The 18,406-nt window shown below is 40.3% G+C and overlaps 1 protein-coding gene across 2 annotated transcripts in view; it reads right to left on the bottom strand.

Annotated features, from left to right (window-relative positions):
* Positions 1 to 1,512: 1,512 nt before the first annotated feature.
* SNCA (synuclein alpha) overlaps positions 1,513 to 18,406 on the bottom strand; it is a 49,961-nt gene continuing 33,067 nt past the window's right edge. For both annotated transcript variants that reach the window (XM_063310292.1, XM_063310291.1), the window contains 2 exons: positions 6,236 to 6,316; positions 1,513 to 2,904 (listed from right to left, as the gene is read on the bottom strand). In XM_063310292.1, the coding sequence (XP_063166362.1) occupies positions 2,872 to 2,904; positions 6,236 to 6,316 (114 nt within the window). In that variant the 3' untranslated portion in view covers positions 1,513 to 2,871. The remainder of the gene's footprint in view (positions 2,905 to 6,235; positions 6,317 to 18,406) is intronic.

Below are 18,406 nucleotides of genomic sequence, written 5' to 3'. Positions count from 1 at the left end.
TGCACTTGCTCTCCCTCAAACACTTACCAGCAGCACTGATAGCTGAATTTGGAAGCCAGTGCAGAGATCTCTACTATGCCGTCAATGTAGTTTTCCTAACTTGGTTCACCATCACACAAATGCATCATGGGGTTTCTTGTTTTGCTTTAGCAAGATGCATCAGCTTAGGCATTATGGAAACCATGATATATGACAACATATTGTGTGAACCCAGTTTATGCAGTAAACAAGGATTAAACAAACCCAGCCAGTGTGGGTTCTTTACTGCACCAGAGTTTTGGATTAAAAACAATAAATAGAAATTGTAAGGGAGCAGATTGTAGTTGGTTTAGGATAATACAAGAGAAGGTGATAGTTTTCCAACTTAAGTACAGGCTGGCGGTGTGAAGCTGCCTTGTCTCCCCTCCTTTGATCAAGAGATTGGATTAAATTACCTCCAAAGTGCTGCCAATTCCAGGCTTCAAATTAAAATAACTGTCCAGATCCATAAATTTATCAAGAAGAGGAAAGTATATTCATCAGGAACAGTTCCTGTTGGGCTGTTAGAAACATAAAGGCTTTAGCGTCATCCAAATCTGTCTGTCCCTATTGCAAGGTCTACTGGCCATGGTAATTCCTGATTTGCAATAATCTGCCAAAAGTGATGAAGCCAACCAGATTACCACTTGGTGGGATGCAAACCTTGATCCATTATTACTACTCGGTAAAATGCAAGCAAAAGCAGAGAGTAAGTAACAACATTTCTGCATCTCATTCATCGCCTAGCTAACCTCATGCATTATTCCGCAGGCAGCATTGCCTGATACTCAAAGTCTATGTTGCAAGAGTGTACAAGCGGGGTAGCATTTGGTTCTTGTTCATCTGATCTTTGTATGGGTTTAATTTCCTAGGGTCAAATTCAGCTGGTCTTCATAGCTATGCAGGTAATAAAGCAAAAGGAGACATTTCTTTTATCTGGGAAGGCTTTCTAGAAGAATTTCATTAACATGCAGCATATTATTCATGCATTGCATCACACACATACAGATACACAAGCACTCACATAGAGGGTTACCATGGCAAACATAAGAACCTGTAGACAGCCAACTTTTTGGCCATGTGAAAGCAGGTTTTCAAAAAGGTCCATGAACCTTAGACTTACATGCATAGCGTGGCTGCAAATACCCTTGAACCATGAATAGTTTGGCTGACATTCACCTAAAACATGTGGGGATGAGGGGAAGATTAATGTAACAAACTAATAACATCGGCTCTTATCTCACTGATAAATGTTTAGATTTTATATTTTCCAAAGGCACTCAGCTAAAAAAGAAAGCAATAGAATGACAACTTAGTAACACTGTGCAGTAAATAATTAATTGATGAGATCTCCCAACATGTCTGTGGCAAAATACATTTTATTTTTTGCATTTGCTTTGCCTAAGGGAATGCTTGGAATGCTGTTACTAAGTTTACAAACTCTTGTGTCCTGAAAATGTATTATTGAAGTAGAATATAGCCGAGGCTGAACATATTCTGCTTCATAAAATATTAAAACGATGTTTCCCAGCAATGAAACTTTTATGACGAGCTTAGCTGCATACTTGCGTAAATCATGCTAACTAAACACACATTTAAGAAGAACCCTTGTGGATCAGTCTGATGGTCCATTAATACCATGATTCATGTTTCCTACTGTAATCAGCCAAACGTTTCCAAACTGCTTATAAACAGCAGTAAAGGCAATAGTATTCCCCAACAGAAGCCCTCAAACAACTGATATTCATTCACATACTCCACCTGAACAAGATTAATGTTATTAAAAGATCATTATGAGTACCCCATGGGCTAGCATGATTAAAAATTATTGATAAACTTCTCTACCAACATTTATCTTAGGTTACATAAACTGTTAAAACATTCAGTGCACATTGTCATTTTACCTGCTGTTGCATGCTGCTTTTCAGCTGAGGTTTTAGGCTTACTATATTGTCCTAACCCAAAGATGTGCTTTGGGTTTGGAGAAATCAGACTTTGTAATCTATGATCAGCCTTCATAATGTTGTTTGGAAAAGAAGTGGAGATAAGGAGGGCTGATGGTAGACTCCTGGAGTTTGGCTTTTCCAAGGCAAGCTGGTGCCCTGATTAGTTCCAAGGAACCAACACTGGTTGCAGTTCCCTGTTGTTTCTATTCACAGCAGTCAACCTGTACTTGCAACTGTTAATGTGTGAAGCACCCTTAGGAACAGCACTTTGGGATGGGGAGTACTAATTATTCAAAGCCAACTTAGCAGCTCCTTTCTGAACAGGCAATGTGTTTTATTTATTCCAGTTGGCCATCTTTATTTATAGATACAAGTTAGTAAAACCTATCACAAAACAGTAAAATTCCACAGTTAATATTTATAGGTGCATAGCTCATGCTCAGTTACTTTATATATATGTATATATGTATAGAAATATATTAACAACTTTCACAATGATGTCATTCTCAGATAGCAAAGAATGACCATAGAAAACATTTTAAAAACTTTCGTACCATAAACAATACTCAATTACTAACGATCTATCAACAAAACATTTACAGCTTTCTATATAAGGAGTAGACACTTAGGTGTTCTTTAAATTGTTTTCAAAGTGTTTAGAACTTGAAGCCACAATATCCAAACAACAACAATGGCTTAGACCCAGGCTCCATTTCAGAAGGAGATTGGTCACAGAAACAAAAAGTGAACACAGTTATAGATGCTCCAGTCATTGCTGATGGAAAACTTCAAGACACTATAAAAACTATAAAAAGTAGTTTACAACTCGGCACATTGGAACTCAGCACTTGTACAGGACAAGATGTTTTCATTGACATGTAGCAAGAGATAGAAAGAAAGGTGAGATTCAAGCTTCTGGTTCATAATCCTGGTATCCTTCCTGTTGGAGCAGAAGAAAGAAGGAGAAATTAAAATCTCAATCCAGAGTAAAGAGTAATGGTCACTAAATGGTAGATGGTCAGAGTTGAGATGGAGGATTGCAAGAAAAACAGATCTGTAAACATAGATTTCTTCTCCCTAGGTATCAGACTGGTGGGATAAAAGGTGGTCCAGGTTCTGTTTAATTTTTATCCTGAGATATCCTTTCATCTCTTGAATTCTGTAGAGCAGAGTTTCTCAACCAGGGTTCTGTGGCATCCTAGGGTTCCACGAGAGGTCACTACAGGATCCCTGGGAGATCACAATTTATTTAAAAAATTATTTCAAGTTCAGGCAACATCACATTAAAGAGGTAAGTTTCATTCTTCATTTTTAGTTTAAGAACACCGTTAATGCATATAGTCAGGCCTACACATGAAACAAATATAATAATTTTGTAACTTCTGGTCTATATCTGAGCCTGAATGTGCTGGGGTTCTCCAAGGCCTGAAAAATATTTCAAGGATTCCTCCAGGGTCAAAAGGTTGAGAAAGGCTGCTGTAGCCTTCAGAAATTGCAAGTGAGGAGAACTTGGAACTATCCCACTAAGAGGAGTCTCTGGTAAAAACAAAAAACAAAACAATGCTTTGCCTTGGCTTGGCTTCCCTGATGGATAGTTCCAGGATTCAGTTGGATACTTAAGCTATTGTCTGCAAAAAGGGGCTGATGTAGATTCAAGAAACATAATTCCCCGTGAGTTTGAGATAGGTCAAGTTTCCCTACAAGGTGGATTTCCAGACTTGTGAGCTGTGGAGAATGGGAACTGTAGTTGGACACATCTAAGGGACAGTTAGGAGAGACTGAAACAGGATTCCTTTCTTTTAATATATATAAACTAATGAACTTGGAATGAGAAAATCTGTGTTGGTTGTGTTTTCCACTAGGAATGCGGTACACTAGGGATAGGTTCTTATTCTTTTCCCTGAAAGTCCTTTTGGCTTTCTCATTTCCCTGGGATAGGCTAGAAGAGGAAGGTAGATTAGATAAGGCAGCCTAGCGGACTGAATGTGATATCTCCACCCCGTAGTTGGTGCTCCATTCCATGAATGGGGAAATGGTTGCTTCCATTCTTGACTATTGCAATGCACTCTATATGGGGCTGCCCTTGAAGACCACCCAGAAGCTTCAATTGCTCCAGAATGCAGTGGCATGGGCAATGATGGACATGCCTCAGTACGCCCATGCAATACCACTACTTTGCAAGCTGCACTGGTTGCCAGTTTGCTTCTGGGTATGATTCAAGGTGCTGGTCATTACCTATAAAGCCCTACATGGCATAGGACCTGGCTACTTCAGAGACTGCCTATCTCCCCTAGTATTTGCCTGGCTGCTTTGATCCAACAAAGCTGGCATGCTCAGGGTTCCTTTGATTAAACAACACCATCTCTCGGGACCCCAGAAGCAAGCCTATTCTGTTGAAGTGACTGCTTTCTGGAATGAGGTTCCCCCCAAGATCCATGTGGCTCCCAACTGCTTCAGACCTGGCTATTCACCCAGGCCTTTGGCAAGGATGGGTGTAGCCCCTTCTGAGGAATGGGTGTGACTTTTGTTGCTGCCCAGTTTTGCCATCTTTGCTTCTGGGTTATCTTCTTCTTCTTCTTTTTTGCCACATTATTTTATGGTTTTATAGTTCACCCATTGTCTTGTGAAACACCCAGACTCATTGGGGGTTGGGCATGGTACAAATTAAATAAATAAATAAAAGTAAGGAGGACTACCAGTTCTGGCTGTCTACAGCTCAGGAAGCAGTCACTTCCCCAAGAAAAGAAGTTTTGGGTCTGATTTAGCACAGTGGTCGATGTTTCTATGGATTCTGAATTTGATTTCTCACCCATGCATGGCTGGGAAAAATCAGTGCAACAGCAATGCAACCCTGTTTACAGTTTAAAGTTTACAGCCCTGTTGAAATATGCCGGAGCAATTCTGTCTGTCTGCTACTTGGTACTAAATACGATCAAACCCAGGGGATATTGCCTTTTCAAGCTGTCTCACTCATCACTGATGCTCATTGCCTCCTATGAATTGAACTGGTACTTTTGGTGTCTTTTATTTTGGGTGGGCTTGCAAGGGTAACCTGGCAGAGACTGCCTTGCTCATGATAGGCAGAAGTTTGTCAGTAGAGCTTAGACTGGATTATTCCTGACCCTTCCCAGCCCCACTGGAAATAACTAACCAGCATATCAGCAACCTCCTCCACTTGAAGAGAAAAAAAATGTTATCCTTCTGCATGGATGTAATTTATACAGAGGAGGGGAAAGGTAAATGCCTTTATGCATGGTAAATATGCACTGCTGATGGCGACAGTTCTTTGGAAAATGCTGTAATGCTCTCATCCACAATTTCATAAGCTGTCGTTTTGTATTTACATTTGAGGCAAGATATCTTTGAAGGATATCACTGGAAGAAAGAAGAGGTGGAAAATGTTTTGTGGAAATCTATAATTGGAAACAATTTTTAAGAAGTGATATAATTAGGTTTGTAGGATTGCATATATATTTCTACATTCAATATTATAGGAATTATGTTTGCGGTGTTTCTTTGAGAATGTGATCAAAAGTGGTGTCCTCGATGGGCATTTTATAGCATAAAGCTGGGACAAGATACCTGTGATTCTCCAACTATTGTTGGATTTCAGTTCCCATCAGCCCCACCCAGTATGACCAATGGCTCAAATGACAGGATTGTAGTTCCACAACTTCTCAAGCATTTTGTCTATAGACTCTGCCATAGCTAGGATTTTCATACACCTGCATGATTTTTGTTGTTGCTGGAGCGATTGCAGTAAAGTTGTCTACAAAATGCTTACCTTACTTTTTTTTTTTTTTTCAGAAAGCCCATTTGTATTCCTAAAATGTTCATTCTGATAATAATGGAACCTCAGAATAATAGTGGGGAGAAAATAAGAAAATCCATTCATCCTTTGTTTTTATTTGTCCACCCACATATATTTTAATGCAAATATAACTTTTGACAGCAAAGAATACATTACAAGATTATTTTTGCCTGTGATTGTCATTATGGCAATTTATGAACTTCTAGAGATTAGAAATTTCACTGCCTTTATCAAAACTCTACTTGCTTTCCTCAGAGTTCTGCAGATGTTTCTCTTGAACATTCAATTCAAAATTTCACGAGGGTGAATTCAGTGCCTCAGGCCTTATCAGCTTTGTTCCTAAGTAAGTGCCAGAAAGCTTTATTCCCAAGGCATTTCAAACAGAAACGGCCAGTGCCACATCTTCCAGTCAGGCATCCATTACTGGAAAACTCTATGAGAAGATGTCAGAAACAGTTACCTCAGGAGGCATTTCATAGGCCTCATTTTCTGCTGGGTCTGTGTTATCCATAATTCCTTCCTGTGTAAGACCTTCTTCATTCTACAGTAAAAAAAACAAAGAATATAAAAACATGCCACACTTTTCTTCTTATTTCCCCATTTTCAATACAATCTTTTGCTGTTCAGCTTGGTTAATAGAATACTGAACATAAATGTTACGTAGTTGCCACAAAAAATAGGAAACACAGAACATTCCTGAATATGGAAAGCAAATTGAGAAAAAAGATAGCCAACTTCTCCAAAATTTCAACTTTTTTAGATGGCTCATAAATATTTACTGAAATTCTAAGAAGACCCAAACCTTGATTGCATCATAGGCTCTCTATGCATCCATTTAAAAATGGTAAATTGCCAATAAACCTTGATGGTTGGGGATATTCAAAGTCTAATAAATGTAGTCCCATTATGAAAGTTAACACCACTGTCTTAATGGGATCCAGACCCTGGTTGTTTTTCACTGAAATCCAATTTATGATGTTTGTATTTTATTTCAGTTACTGATATTGACTTTTCTGTTGTCTTAAATCATAAATCTGGAAACTCGTAACAGAAGTATGGATCTTTGGTAATACATAACCCTTCTCAGAATCACTTTCCCTTATACCAAGAGTCTGGCTGAGCAACAAATTACATTTGAAATACATCTCTTTCCCCCTTCCCCAATGAATTTGGTTAATGACACTCCTTGCCCTGATCCACATATTTATGTACAGAGCATTTGTATGCCTCACAACCTACAAGCACCATGTACTTTGCAAGGAACTCTTGATTTACAAATGTACTATGCTGGTGACACACTCTGCTAGTTGCCTTTTGATACACTGATCAATGCAGAAATATCTATATCTTCTAGACGCTGGATTACATGACCTTTTCTTCACCTCACAATGCTATGATTCACTGATTAACAATTTTAACAGGCTTCAAAGCAGTAGGAATCCATAGATCATTTAAAAAAAAGCAGTTAGCTAAGCAAAGACAACTTTACAGGGTAAACAGAGATGTTGGCAAAACACGGAAAAGCAGCAAGTTGTAGAATTAAAAATCCTTTTCTCTTCACTTGTGGCCTCTAATGAGCTATTAGATGCAGTATAACAAATAACCTTCAGCAAAGGATCGTTACCTTGTCATGGTGCTGGAGCTTGAGCACCTCAATGATGCCATGAGCTAAACCGTGAAGGGCCACCCAAGACGGGAAGGTCATGACAGAGAGGTCAGACTAAATGCGATCCCTGGGGAAGGTAATGGCAACCCACCCCAGTATTCTTGCTGTGAAAACTCAATGGATCAGTACAACCAGAGATATGTCGGTATACCATCGGAAGATGAGACCCCCAGGTCGGAAGATGGTCAAAATGCTACTGGGGAGGAACAGAGGATGAGCTCAACTAGCCCCAGACGTGATGACGCAGCTAGCTCAAAGCCGAAAGGACGGCTAGCGGCCGACGGTGCTGGTGGTGAACGGCGAATCCGATGTTCTAAGGATCAACACACCATTGGAACCTGGAATGTAAGATCTATGAACCAGGGCAAATTGGATGTGGTTATTGGTGAGATGTCAAGATTAAAGATAGACATTCTGGGCGTCAGTGAACTGAAATGGACTGGAATGGGCCACTTCACATCAAATGACCACCAGATCTACTACTGTGGACAAGAGGACCACAGAAGAAATGGAGTAGCCTTCATAATTAATAGTAAAGTGGCTAAAGCAGTGCTTGGATACAACCCAAAAAACGACAGAATGATCTCAATTCGAATTCAGGGCAAGCCATCTAACATCACAGTGATCCAAATATACGCCCCAACCACAAATGCTGAAGAAGCTGAAGTAGAGCAGTTCTATGAGGATCTGCAGCACCTACTGGACAACACGCCTAAAAGAGATGTTATTTTCATCACAGGAGACTGGAATGCTAAGGTGGGCAGTCAAATGACACCTCGAATTACAGGTAAGTATGGCCTGGGAGAACAAAATGAAGCAGGACATAGGCTGATAGAATTTTGCCAAGACAATTCACTCTGCATAACAAACACTCTCTTCCAACAACCTAAGAGACGGCTTTATACATGGACTTCACCAGATGGACAACACCGAAATCAGATTGATTACATCCTTTGCAGCCAAAGGTGGCGGACGTCTGTACAGTCGGTAAAAACAAGGCCTGGAGCTGACTGTAGTTCAGATCACGAACTTCTTCTTGCACAATTTAGGATCAGACTAAAGAGATTAGGGAAGACCCACAGATCAGCTAGATATGGGCTCACTAATATTCCTAAGGAATATGCAGTGGAGGTGAAGAATCGATTTAAGGGACTGGACTTAGTAGATAGGGTCCCAGAAGAACTCTGGACAGAAGTTGGCAGCATTGTTCAGGAGGCGGCAACAAAATACATCCCAAAGAAATAGAAAACCAAGAAGGCAAAATGGCTGTCTGCTGAGACACTAGAAGTAGCCCAAGAAAGAAGGAGAGCAAAAGGCAACAGTGATAGAGGGAGATATGCCCAATTAAATGCAAAATTCCAGAGGTTAACCAGAAGAGAAAAGGAATTATTTTTAAACAAGCAATGCGCGGAAGTGGAAGAAGACAATAGAATAGGAAGGACAAGAGACCTCTTCCAGAAAATTAGAAACATCGGAGGTAAATTCCAGGCAAAAATGGGTATAATCAAAAACAAAGATGGCAAGGACCTAACAGAAAAAGAAGAGATCAAGAAAAGGTGGCAAGAATATACAGAAGACCTGTATAGGAAGGATAACAATATTGGGGATAGCTTTGCCGGTGTGGTCAGTGAGCTAGAGCCAGACATCCTGAAGAGTGAGGTTGAGTGGGCCTTAAGAAGCATTGCTAATAAGAAGGCAGCAGGAGATGATGGCATCCCAGCTGAACTGTTCAAAATCTTGCAAGATGATGCTGTCAAGGTAATGCATGCTATATGCCAGCAAATTTGGAAAACACAAGAATGGCCATCAGATTGGAAAAAATCAACTTATATCCCCATACCAAAAAAGGGAAACACTAAAGAATGTTCAAACTATTGAACAGTGGCACTCATTTCACATGCCAGTAAGGTAATGCTCAAGATCCTGCAAGGTAGACTTCAGCAGTTCATGGAGCGAGAATTGCCAGATGTACAAGCTGGGTTTAGAAAAGGCAGAGGAACTAGGGACCAAATTGCCAATATCCGCTGGATAATGGAAAAAGCCAGGGAGTTTCAGAAAAACATCTATTTCTGTTTTATTGACTATTCTAAAGCCTTTGACTGTGTGGACCATAACAAATTGTGGCAAGTTCTTAGTGTTATGGGGATACCAAGTCATCTTGTATGCCTCCTGAGGAATCTGTATAACGACCAAGTAGCAACAGTAAGAACAGACCACGGAACAACGGACTGGTTTAAGATTGGGAAAGGAGTACGGCAGGGCTGTATACTCTCACCCTACCTATTCAACTTGTATGCAGAGCACATCATGCGACAAGCTGGCCTTGAAGAATCCAAGGCTGGAGTTAAAATCTCTGGAAGAAACATTAACAATCTCAGATATGCAGATGATACCACTTTGATGGCTGAAAGTGAAGAGGAACTGAGGAGCCTTATGATGAAGGTGAAAGAAGAAAGTGCAAAAGCTGGTTTGCAGCTAAACCTCAAAAAAACCAAGATGATGGCAACCAGCTTGATTGATAACTGGCAAATAGAGGGAGAAAATGTAGAAGCAGTGAAAGACTTTGTATTCCTAGGTGCAAAGATTACTGCAGATGCTGACTGCAGTCAGGAAATCAGAAGACGCTTAATCCTTGGAAGAAGAGCAATGACAAATCTCGATAAAATAGTTAAGAGCAGAGACATCACACTGACAACAAAGGCCCGCATAGTTAAAGCAATGGTGTTCCCTGTAGTAACATATGGCTGCGAGAGCTGGACCATAAGGAAGGCTGAGCGAAGGAAGATCGATGCTTTTGAACTGTGGTGTTGGAGGAAAATTCTGAGAGTGCCTTGGACTGCAAGAAGATCAAACCAGTCCATCCTCCAGGAAATAAAGCCAGACTGCTCACTTGAGGGAATGATATTAAAGGCAAAACTGAAATACTTTGGCCACATAATGAGAAGACAGGACACCCTGGAGAATATGCTGATGCTAGGGAGAGTGGAAGGCAAAAGGAAGAGGGGCCGACCAAGGGCAAGATGGATGGATGATATTCTAGAGGTGACGGACTCGTCCCTGGGGGAGCTGGGGGTGTTGACGACCGACAGGAAACTCTGCCGTGGGCTGGTACATGAAGTCACGAAGAGTCGGAAGCGACTAAACGAATAAACAACATAAAAAATAACATATATAATGGGTTGCAGAGAAGTTCCTGGTATAGTAGGTTGATTAATCTTTCCTAGGCCATCTTCTAATAATATATTTTAATCTTAAAATATAAATAAGGTTTTGAGAACTATTTTTGCTATGTATTCCAACCAGTGGCTGAATTGCTTCCAGCTAGTAATACTAACGGCCAGCAAGGAAAATCCTAGGAAAGATACCACAATCCAAATTTTTCAAAGTAGCTGTGGTATGAGGAGAAGAGAGAGATTGAAAATCCTTTGAAGAGCTTTTGAAAAATATGACATAAAAAATGCAGCAGCCTGATGTGTATATTGGGGTACAAAGAACTGTACAATTTATAATTCACTTTAGATGGATATAATTAAAGTCATGAACCAAAGGAGTACATCATTAAAATGCTACATGGGGTTTCACCTACAGAGCATTTAGTCACACAATTAGTCAAATCAGTGTGATTCAGAAATATTATATATGTTCAGTATAGTACAGTTCACATCAAATTTTCTTTGGCAATAAAACTAAAAATGGCTTTAAATCAGAAGGAGTCTGGTAGGACCTTTTCTGACTAACAAATGTTATTTAAAAGCATAAACTTTAGTGCGCTATTATCACTAAAACTTATAATTTTTAATAACATGTGTTAACTGGAAAAGGCACTACCAGGTTCCTCCTGATTTTGCTACATACCTCTCTTCCTACAATGAAAATGGCTTTAGAGAACTTTAGAGAACGCTGAGATACACCACCCTATCCCTTTTCTCCTGTCTTGCCTCATCTGGCATAGGCAACTGCAGAGAAAGATGGCCATGCTTTGTGGACTAATGGCGATTATTGTCCCATGAAGCTGGAAGAGACCATGAATGGGAGAGTTGGTACAACATCAAAATTCAAGGTCCTTAAGAAGCTTCTTCATTCACTCCTGTATGCAATGCATGTGTATACAGTGTCACATTTAAAGAATGTGGTTACTATAGTAACAAATATTGCTTTTTAAAAATTAGCTGTCTTTAAGATTTAGATGTACTGTATGAAGGAATTTTCTCACCCAACCAGTTTGGGTCTTAGTGCTGCTACTGATCATTAATTTAACATGATTGTCTTCCACTATTATTACAGAACAGACTCTTATTTTGGCTTGTTAGCAATAGAGTACATCAAGCAAACCATGCCTATGAAACTGCTTTTGAACTTCCACCTTAAAGAATGTATGTTATCTAGTGCTGTCAATAGCAGGGAATAGATGGTTTCTGATTTTGACAGCATTAGGAATAAAAAATAAAAAGAACACATTTTAGTAGCAAATTGCAGACTTTAAAGTCATGAGTTACTAGGATATACGCAATTTCGTATATTGTACTTGAATTACTTAATATACTCAAACTAATTATATACAAGTTGTAGGCAAGCCACCAGATATTTCAGATTTCAAATCCCATCAGCCCCAGAGAGCACTGTGACTATCAGGGAGTTATTGGAATTGTAGTCCAAAGCATTGGGAGGCCACCATGTTGCCTATCCTTGGCTGTTTGCACATGTGAGCAGAATGAGGTGGTTGCATTATAAACTGAAATGACACCCTGAACCACATTTCAGCCTAGGGTGTTGTACAAACTCAGCCAATGTAACAAATTCATGATTCAGGTGTAACTTGTGATCTTAGAAAGTTGATTAAACTATGATTCAGAGTGCGTGGGGAAGCATGCCACACAAATGGAGCCATAATGTGCAATTCAAGTTGGAGGTAGGGAACTCACATGTCTGAATGCTCACATGCCTACAGTAAAAGCCTCCTAAAAATCTAAAACTTGCAACTCTTGTTCCAAAATCCACCATTCAATGTCATGAAAGGCATTTTTCTGTTTCTTTTTTTTTTCTATCCTATTTCAGGTTGCTTTAAAATTTCATTTAGTGGTGATTTTGCTCTGGTTTTATGATTGTGAGGTTAAAGAGTGGGCTGGTGTTGTTTTCAGTTAGACATCTCTTTTTCACACTGCAGACTTCCTACTTCCCCCAGTTTTCTGATCTGTAAAACCCCAATGGGAGGTCTTCCTTCATATCTGTTTTGAGATTTAAATTGAAACGTGGGCATTAGGTGGGGTTTGCAGACTGTTACAGGGTTTATGGCATAGTAAAACATAGGCTGGTCTCACAGAGATCCCCTTTGATTATCCTGTATGTGGGGTCAATGCATTTGGCACCCTACCAATTAAAGGTTCACTTATTCTCTCCCCCATACATAAAAAAATAACCATCCATTTCCATTAAATCTGAAACAATGGAAAAACTACACAAAACAGATTTCTGACACATTATTAAAATTAGCACTGGGCAACAACCTTTCTCCCTGATATTCAGAGTTTGTTTCTAACATATAAGGAGTGCAGAACACAAAAAATTCCAACACGGAACCTCCCACATCTGATCACCTCAGAAGTCCTTGTCCTCAAGATGCTGCACATGTTGATTAGTCCTAAGTCATACAATATGTAGAAAGATTTTTTTTCCGTTCCACCAAGCAAGCAGGGATTACATCATGTCTATCTGCTGCTTTAAGTTTATTTCCATTTGTACTGCATTCTTAATAACCACATGAAAACGACCAACAAAAAAGCATCAATAAAAATCATTACAACCAACAGTGGGAAAAAAACAAATGGAATGAGAGTTCCTATTTAACTTGTTACTGTGGCCACCATCAAGTCATAAATGTTCAGCACATTAGCTTGGTCATAGCCAGAGGCAGAAATGTCAGAAAAGCTGCTGCCTGGTTGCTTTTTGGAGAGGGGTATTTGACATGTGGGGAAACTTGGATACCCAACTTTCACGCCATTTATGTTGAACATGGCATTTTAAACTGGCCCAAAAATGAGTAGGCAATCATTGTGCATCTTTCAGTACTGGTGCGATACGATCCCTGATAAATATTATTGACAACACCCTAGTAGCTTTTAAATCATCTGCAAGAGTTCTCCCGCACAGAACAACGATCCATCTAGAACATGAATCACTATAGCTATAGTATTTCTGCATAGGAAAAGCTGTAGCAGACATAACAGCTAAAATTGCACAAGGTACTCCAGGTCACGGAGGATAGCACGCAAAGTTCTTAAGAGTTATGGAAAACTGCATCAGCCTGGAACACAGCAGGAAAATATATATGACTCTCTGCTGGACCTTGGGGACAGAAAAAGCTCCCCACAGCCTTCCGGAAACCAAATGATCCAGCCTGAGGCTTCATCTGCTTAACACTGATCTCTCTTAGGAACCATTTTTGTGCACTGGAAGAATAAAAATCCATCTTCCCTAGTGAACATTTAATGTCGGCACTCTATACAGTATATGAGGTTGCACATAAAAGTCTGATTCCCTTGATCCTTCTCTCTCCCAACTGAAACAATGTAGATCACACGAATGAAAGCTATGGCAAAGTAATTAAGCCTGCACATCAGTTTGTGTGTGTGCCCCTTCTTCTAACATGCACCGTAGAATTTTGTAGACCCTCTTCTTGGTGTGAACCATCTGCAAGTTTTCTTGAACCCCAGCTCACAGTTCATTATGCTTGGGCATGGCATTATCTATGCAACTTTCCTTAAGTTGGCAATGCAATTCTGGGAGTTGGAGAGTCAGTGCTTTGATGGTGGGGAAAAGGCAGGGGCGGGGTGGGGGGGAGCACCAGGTTGTATGAAAGTTCATCTATGGTATTTTTACATGACAAATCTGACCATAATTTAACTTCCCATTACAGAATTAACCCAGATCTTGACTCTTTAGATATTGTTGATCATATCTACTAAATGAATATTTAGACTATATTTGTATGCAGATTAGTCTTTTCAAATTTTACTCATTTCCTTATTTCTGCTCCTGTCCATCCCTTCCACCCCTAGCCTACATTCTGTCTATCTGTTAAGCTTTAAAAGATTCAGTTGTTAGTAAATGTAAAATATCTAATTATTTGCTCCCATCCATCTAGCTGCAGCTAACTTCCAGCCACCAGAGAAACTGCTGGTAAGAAAATAAGTACGATTTTGTTTTCTTCCTCTGCTCTCTGCTTGAAAAATGCCAAGCAGCTGCTGCAGACCTGCAAAGTATGCAATTCAACAATTCAGTCAGATTGTAACACAGCTGGATTGTACAAGAGTTGTAAGCAATTGTAAAAGGGCTGGAAAAAGAAGGTAAATCTCTCTCTCTTGCACTTTATTGCCCCCCCCCCCCTTTATATTAAAGTCTTTCCCCAGCACCCACTTAAAATGCTATCTCCCTCCATAGTTGAGTTAGCACAAAATGATGCCAGCATAAGATGTGCTGTCCCCACTGCTGATTCCTGTTCTCCCCCCACTGCATATGTTCTGAGTCATTGCTGATACTTTTCTGATTTGTGAATGTGCCACTGAATATAGGCAAAGTAATCACAGTTCTCCTTCGGCTCTGCTGTTCCCCCATTTCAGCATACAGTATCTCCAGCCAACAGGGAAAACTCCCATGAGTCAACATCATACCACAATAGGGTTGGAGGGGGCTGTTCTCAGGCTTCTCTACACTAGTTTGTCTGCCCCTTCTCATACAACCCATTTGAGTTAAAAGCAGGTGAAATAAAGAAACATGTGGAAAGTAATCAAAACAGAAATAACCTTAGAAAGGAGGGTGGCAGACCCTGCTACGATGGTGCAGCAAGCTGAAGCCTAAAGCAGTGTTTCTCAACCTCAGCAGCTTTAATATGTTTGGACTTCAACTCCCAGAAATCCCCAGCCAGCCAGCCACCCATGCTGGCTGGGGACTTCTGGGAGTTGAAGTCCGCACATCTTAAAGTTGCGGAGGTTGAGAAATACTAGTCTAAAGAATAGGAGAACTGAAGCTGGTTAGTTGCAGAGCAATTATTCTTTTACTTCATAGGAAGGAGGAAAGTGATTGAAACTGACAAATACAGGAAAACTGGCAAGTAGGCAAGAAAAGTTCTCTTTATTATGTTTTGGACAAGGAAAAGCAGAGCTGTGCATCTGAATATACATTTTAGAATACTGCCACTGTGGATTAACATAAACACACTTCCAAGGGGAAGGGTGCTTTCCTCTCCTCTACATTGTTGGAAGAGAAGTTGGTATAAAAATAATGGGGGAGAGAAGATAAGTACAAAAAGAACTTGGGAAACTAAGCATTAACAGAGAGGCAAAGAGTGGGGGATCAATGGCTGGGGTGGAGGCTGGCTGGTGGCCTTCCAATGATCCCAAAACAGACTTCTGATGATACAACAGGTCAACTGCTCTCACCTCCAAATAATGGGCAGTGAAGCAATTAGATTTTACACAATTTTAAGCAGCAGTGGGAAAGTGTCACTGTACAACTTTAAAACCAATACACTTTATTATGTCTTAGGGGTGTTTCACGAATATGACGGGATGAGATGAAAGTAGCATTGTCCAAAAATGAGGAGGTTGGTGCTCCTAAGGCATCGTTGTAACATAGTAAAAAGAACCTCTGATTCCCACATTCAAAAGAGCTGCAAGCCACTTGACATCCTAAATGCTTTACCCCCACGCCCTCTCCACCCTGTAGCCTCAAATAAAAGAAAAAGATCAACAGGGAATTAGAAAGGCTGTCTTCTTGCAAAACAAAGACAACAGCCACCCTGGCTTCTTTCCTGTAATTGTGGTCTGCTGCAGGTTAAAGAGAAACTTTTTACAGAGAAAATTCAAGATTAAACGCACAGTGGCTAAAGACAAGAAAGCCCAGGGAAAGCTTGGTTCCAGCCTGGATTGCGACTACTAGATCTGGGCTGCATAATTTTTAATGGGCACAAGAGAGCAGCAAAGAGTTTGAATTTTTTTAATCTCTTTTCTGCCTTCTACATTGGTCCAGATTTTTGCAACCCAGATCAATAGCCCATCCTGTGAACCTTTGGGACTAAATCCGGGATGTTCAATTCTCTCTGCATTGGCCTCTTTCCTTCTCCATGTTGGGTGATGTCAAGTGCGTGCCCATGGCCAATTTGTTTGTACCAGCGCTCCTGGTAAGGTCTGTATGCAGAGATAACTGTGCAAAACAGCCTTAGGGCATTTGTCACAGTGTACTATAGGGAATTTGCCTGGTTTGAGCAAGACCTAAGGGCTTCTGTCTAAGCTGTTATGTAAGGAAGATTCCCTGTTGTGTTTTGTTTCTAATTGAGACTCCGTCCATTAACAGTTTCTTACCAGAGAACACTACAGGAGTTGTAAGCAATACCCAAAGGTGGGTCTGCTCTTTCTTGGAAAGCTAGCATGCAAGACTGGCTGATGCAACAGCAACATGGTGGATGAGTTGTCTTTTTGAATATGATCTTCTGGGTAGGCAGAATATGACAGAGTAGGTGGGAGAGGGGAGAAGGCTGGGGAAAAGCATGGTGGCTGGGTGAAGGAAGAAGAGTGGGGCTGAAATGGGTGCAAAAAAATAAGAACAGGAACATGGGAGAGGGCAAGAAAGGAAGAGTGGAGGATAGCATGTAAACAAAGAGGAAGGGTTAGATACTGTATGTAAGGGGCAATGTGGGCTGCACTCCTTCATAGAGGGTGCCCCATCTTGGCACCAGGGAGAGCAGCTCTGCTCCAGCTCCAGCACAGCAATCACTGTGGCTGCCCCCATGCCCATCCTCTATCTCAGTGTTTTTCAACTTTAGCAACCTTAAGATGTCTGGACTTCAACTTCCAGGATTCCCCAGCCAGCATAATGTTACATCATCAGAACATCATCACAACAGTGTTACATTTCTTAAGTAATCTATGGCAGCAAAAAGTTAATACTTAAATAAGCTCCACTGAAAGAGAAGATTATTTATTTATTTATCAAATTTTGTCACCGCCCATCTCCCCCAAAAGATGCCATTTCTTCAGTTAGGACATCAGAAGAACTAGCACAATTCCTCCTATAGAAAGCTCCCTTTTTTCCTCCAGAGTTTATAATAATTTCCTACCTTCAGTCATGGCTTCCTGGTATGCACCGAAATATTAAACAACTTGATACAGCTGCAAGTTCAGATCTTACTTAATGAGGCCATTTCATCATATCTTCCAATATGGACAGATTAGATGCTCAGTTTTGCTTAAGTGTCATGCATCAGATTCTAGCTGGCTGATTCTGATTTAATTTCCAGCTCAGGTCCAGTTTTAAGAAGAGAAAGAGGTCTGTAAGGTTCATGTTTCTCAAAGTCCCAGAATCTACAACACCATCATGTCTAATAATGGCCAACACCCTCACTCATGTGATTTCTGTACTGGTATACTTAAGAATAGGCTGTAATCCTAAATATACCTCCTGTAAATGCCACTGAGCATAAGCACCATTAAGATTGCGTTGCCTGTCACTAGAGCAAAACCAAAGAATTTTGAATGAGACAATATTTTTTTAAACTGATGTTGTGTGAAACCCATCCCATTGTGTTTTGCAAAAAGCTTCACCTTTGTGCAAGAGGCCATTGTTTTGGGATTGCTTGCCTCCTCCTCTTTTTCAGCTCAGTCTTTGCTTCCATCTTCCAATGAAGCTCAGTTCCTTGTTTTTGTCTGAAGCAAGAGCTGACCTTAGTCTTGAGGATATGCAAACAATTAGCACCAAACTGGAAATATTGCAACTGCCTAAATTGGCTGGCTGTTTTTTCTTCAGCAGAAACTTTATAGTTTAGCCTGAGAAGATGCTTTCTCCAACCTTATACTCTGTAGTTATACTGGAGTAAAACCTACTTGTAGGATTACATCTCTCAGCATTCCCAGCTACCAATGGCCAAATCAACTGGGAAATCTGCAGGTTTTACTCCAGTATAACTACAGAGTA

Source organism: Candoia aspera, chromosome 8, assembly GCF_035149785.1.
Source record: "Candoia aspera isolate rCanAsp1 chromosome 8, rCanAsp1.hap2, whole genome shotgun sequence".
Classification (NCBI taxonomy): Eukaryota; Metazoa; Chordata; class Lepidosauria; order Squamata; family Boidae; genus Candoia; species Candoia aspera.
The sequence above is the reverse complement of the archived record's forward strand: the minus strand, read 5'-3'. Positions and strand labels throughout refer to the sequence as shown.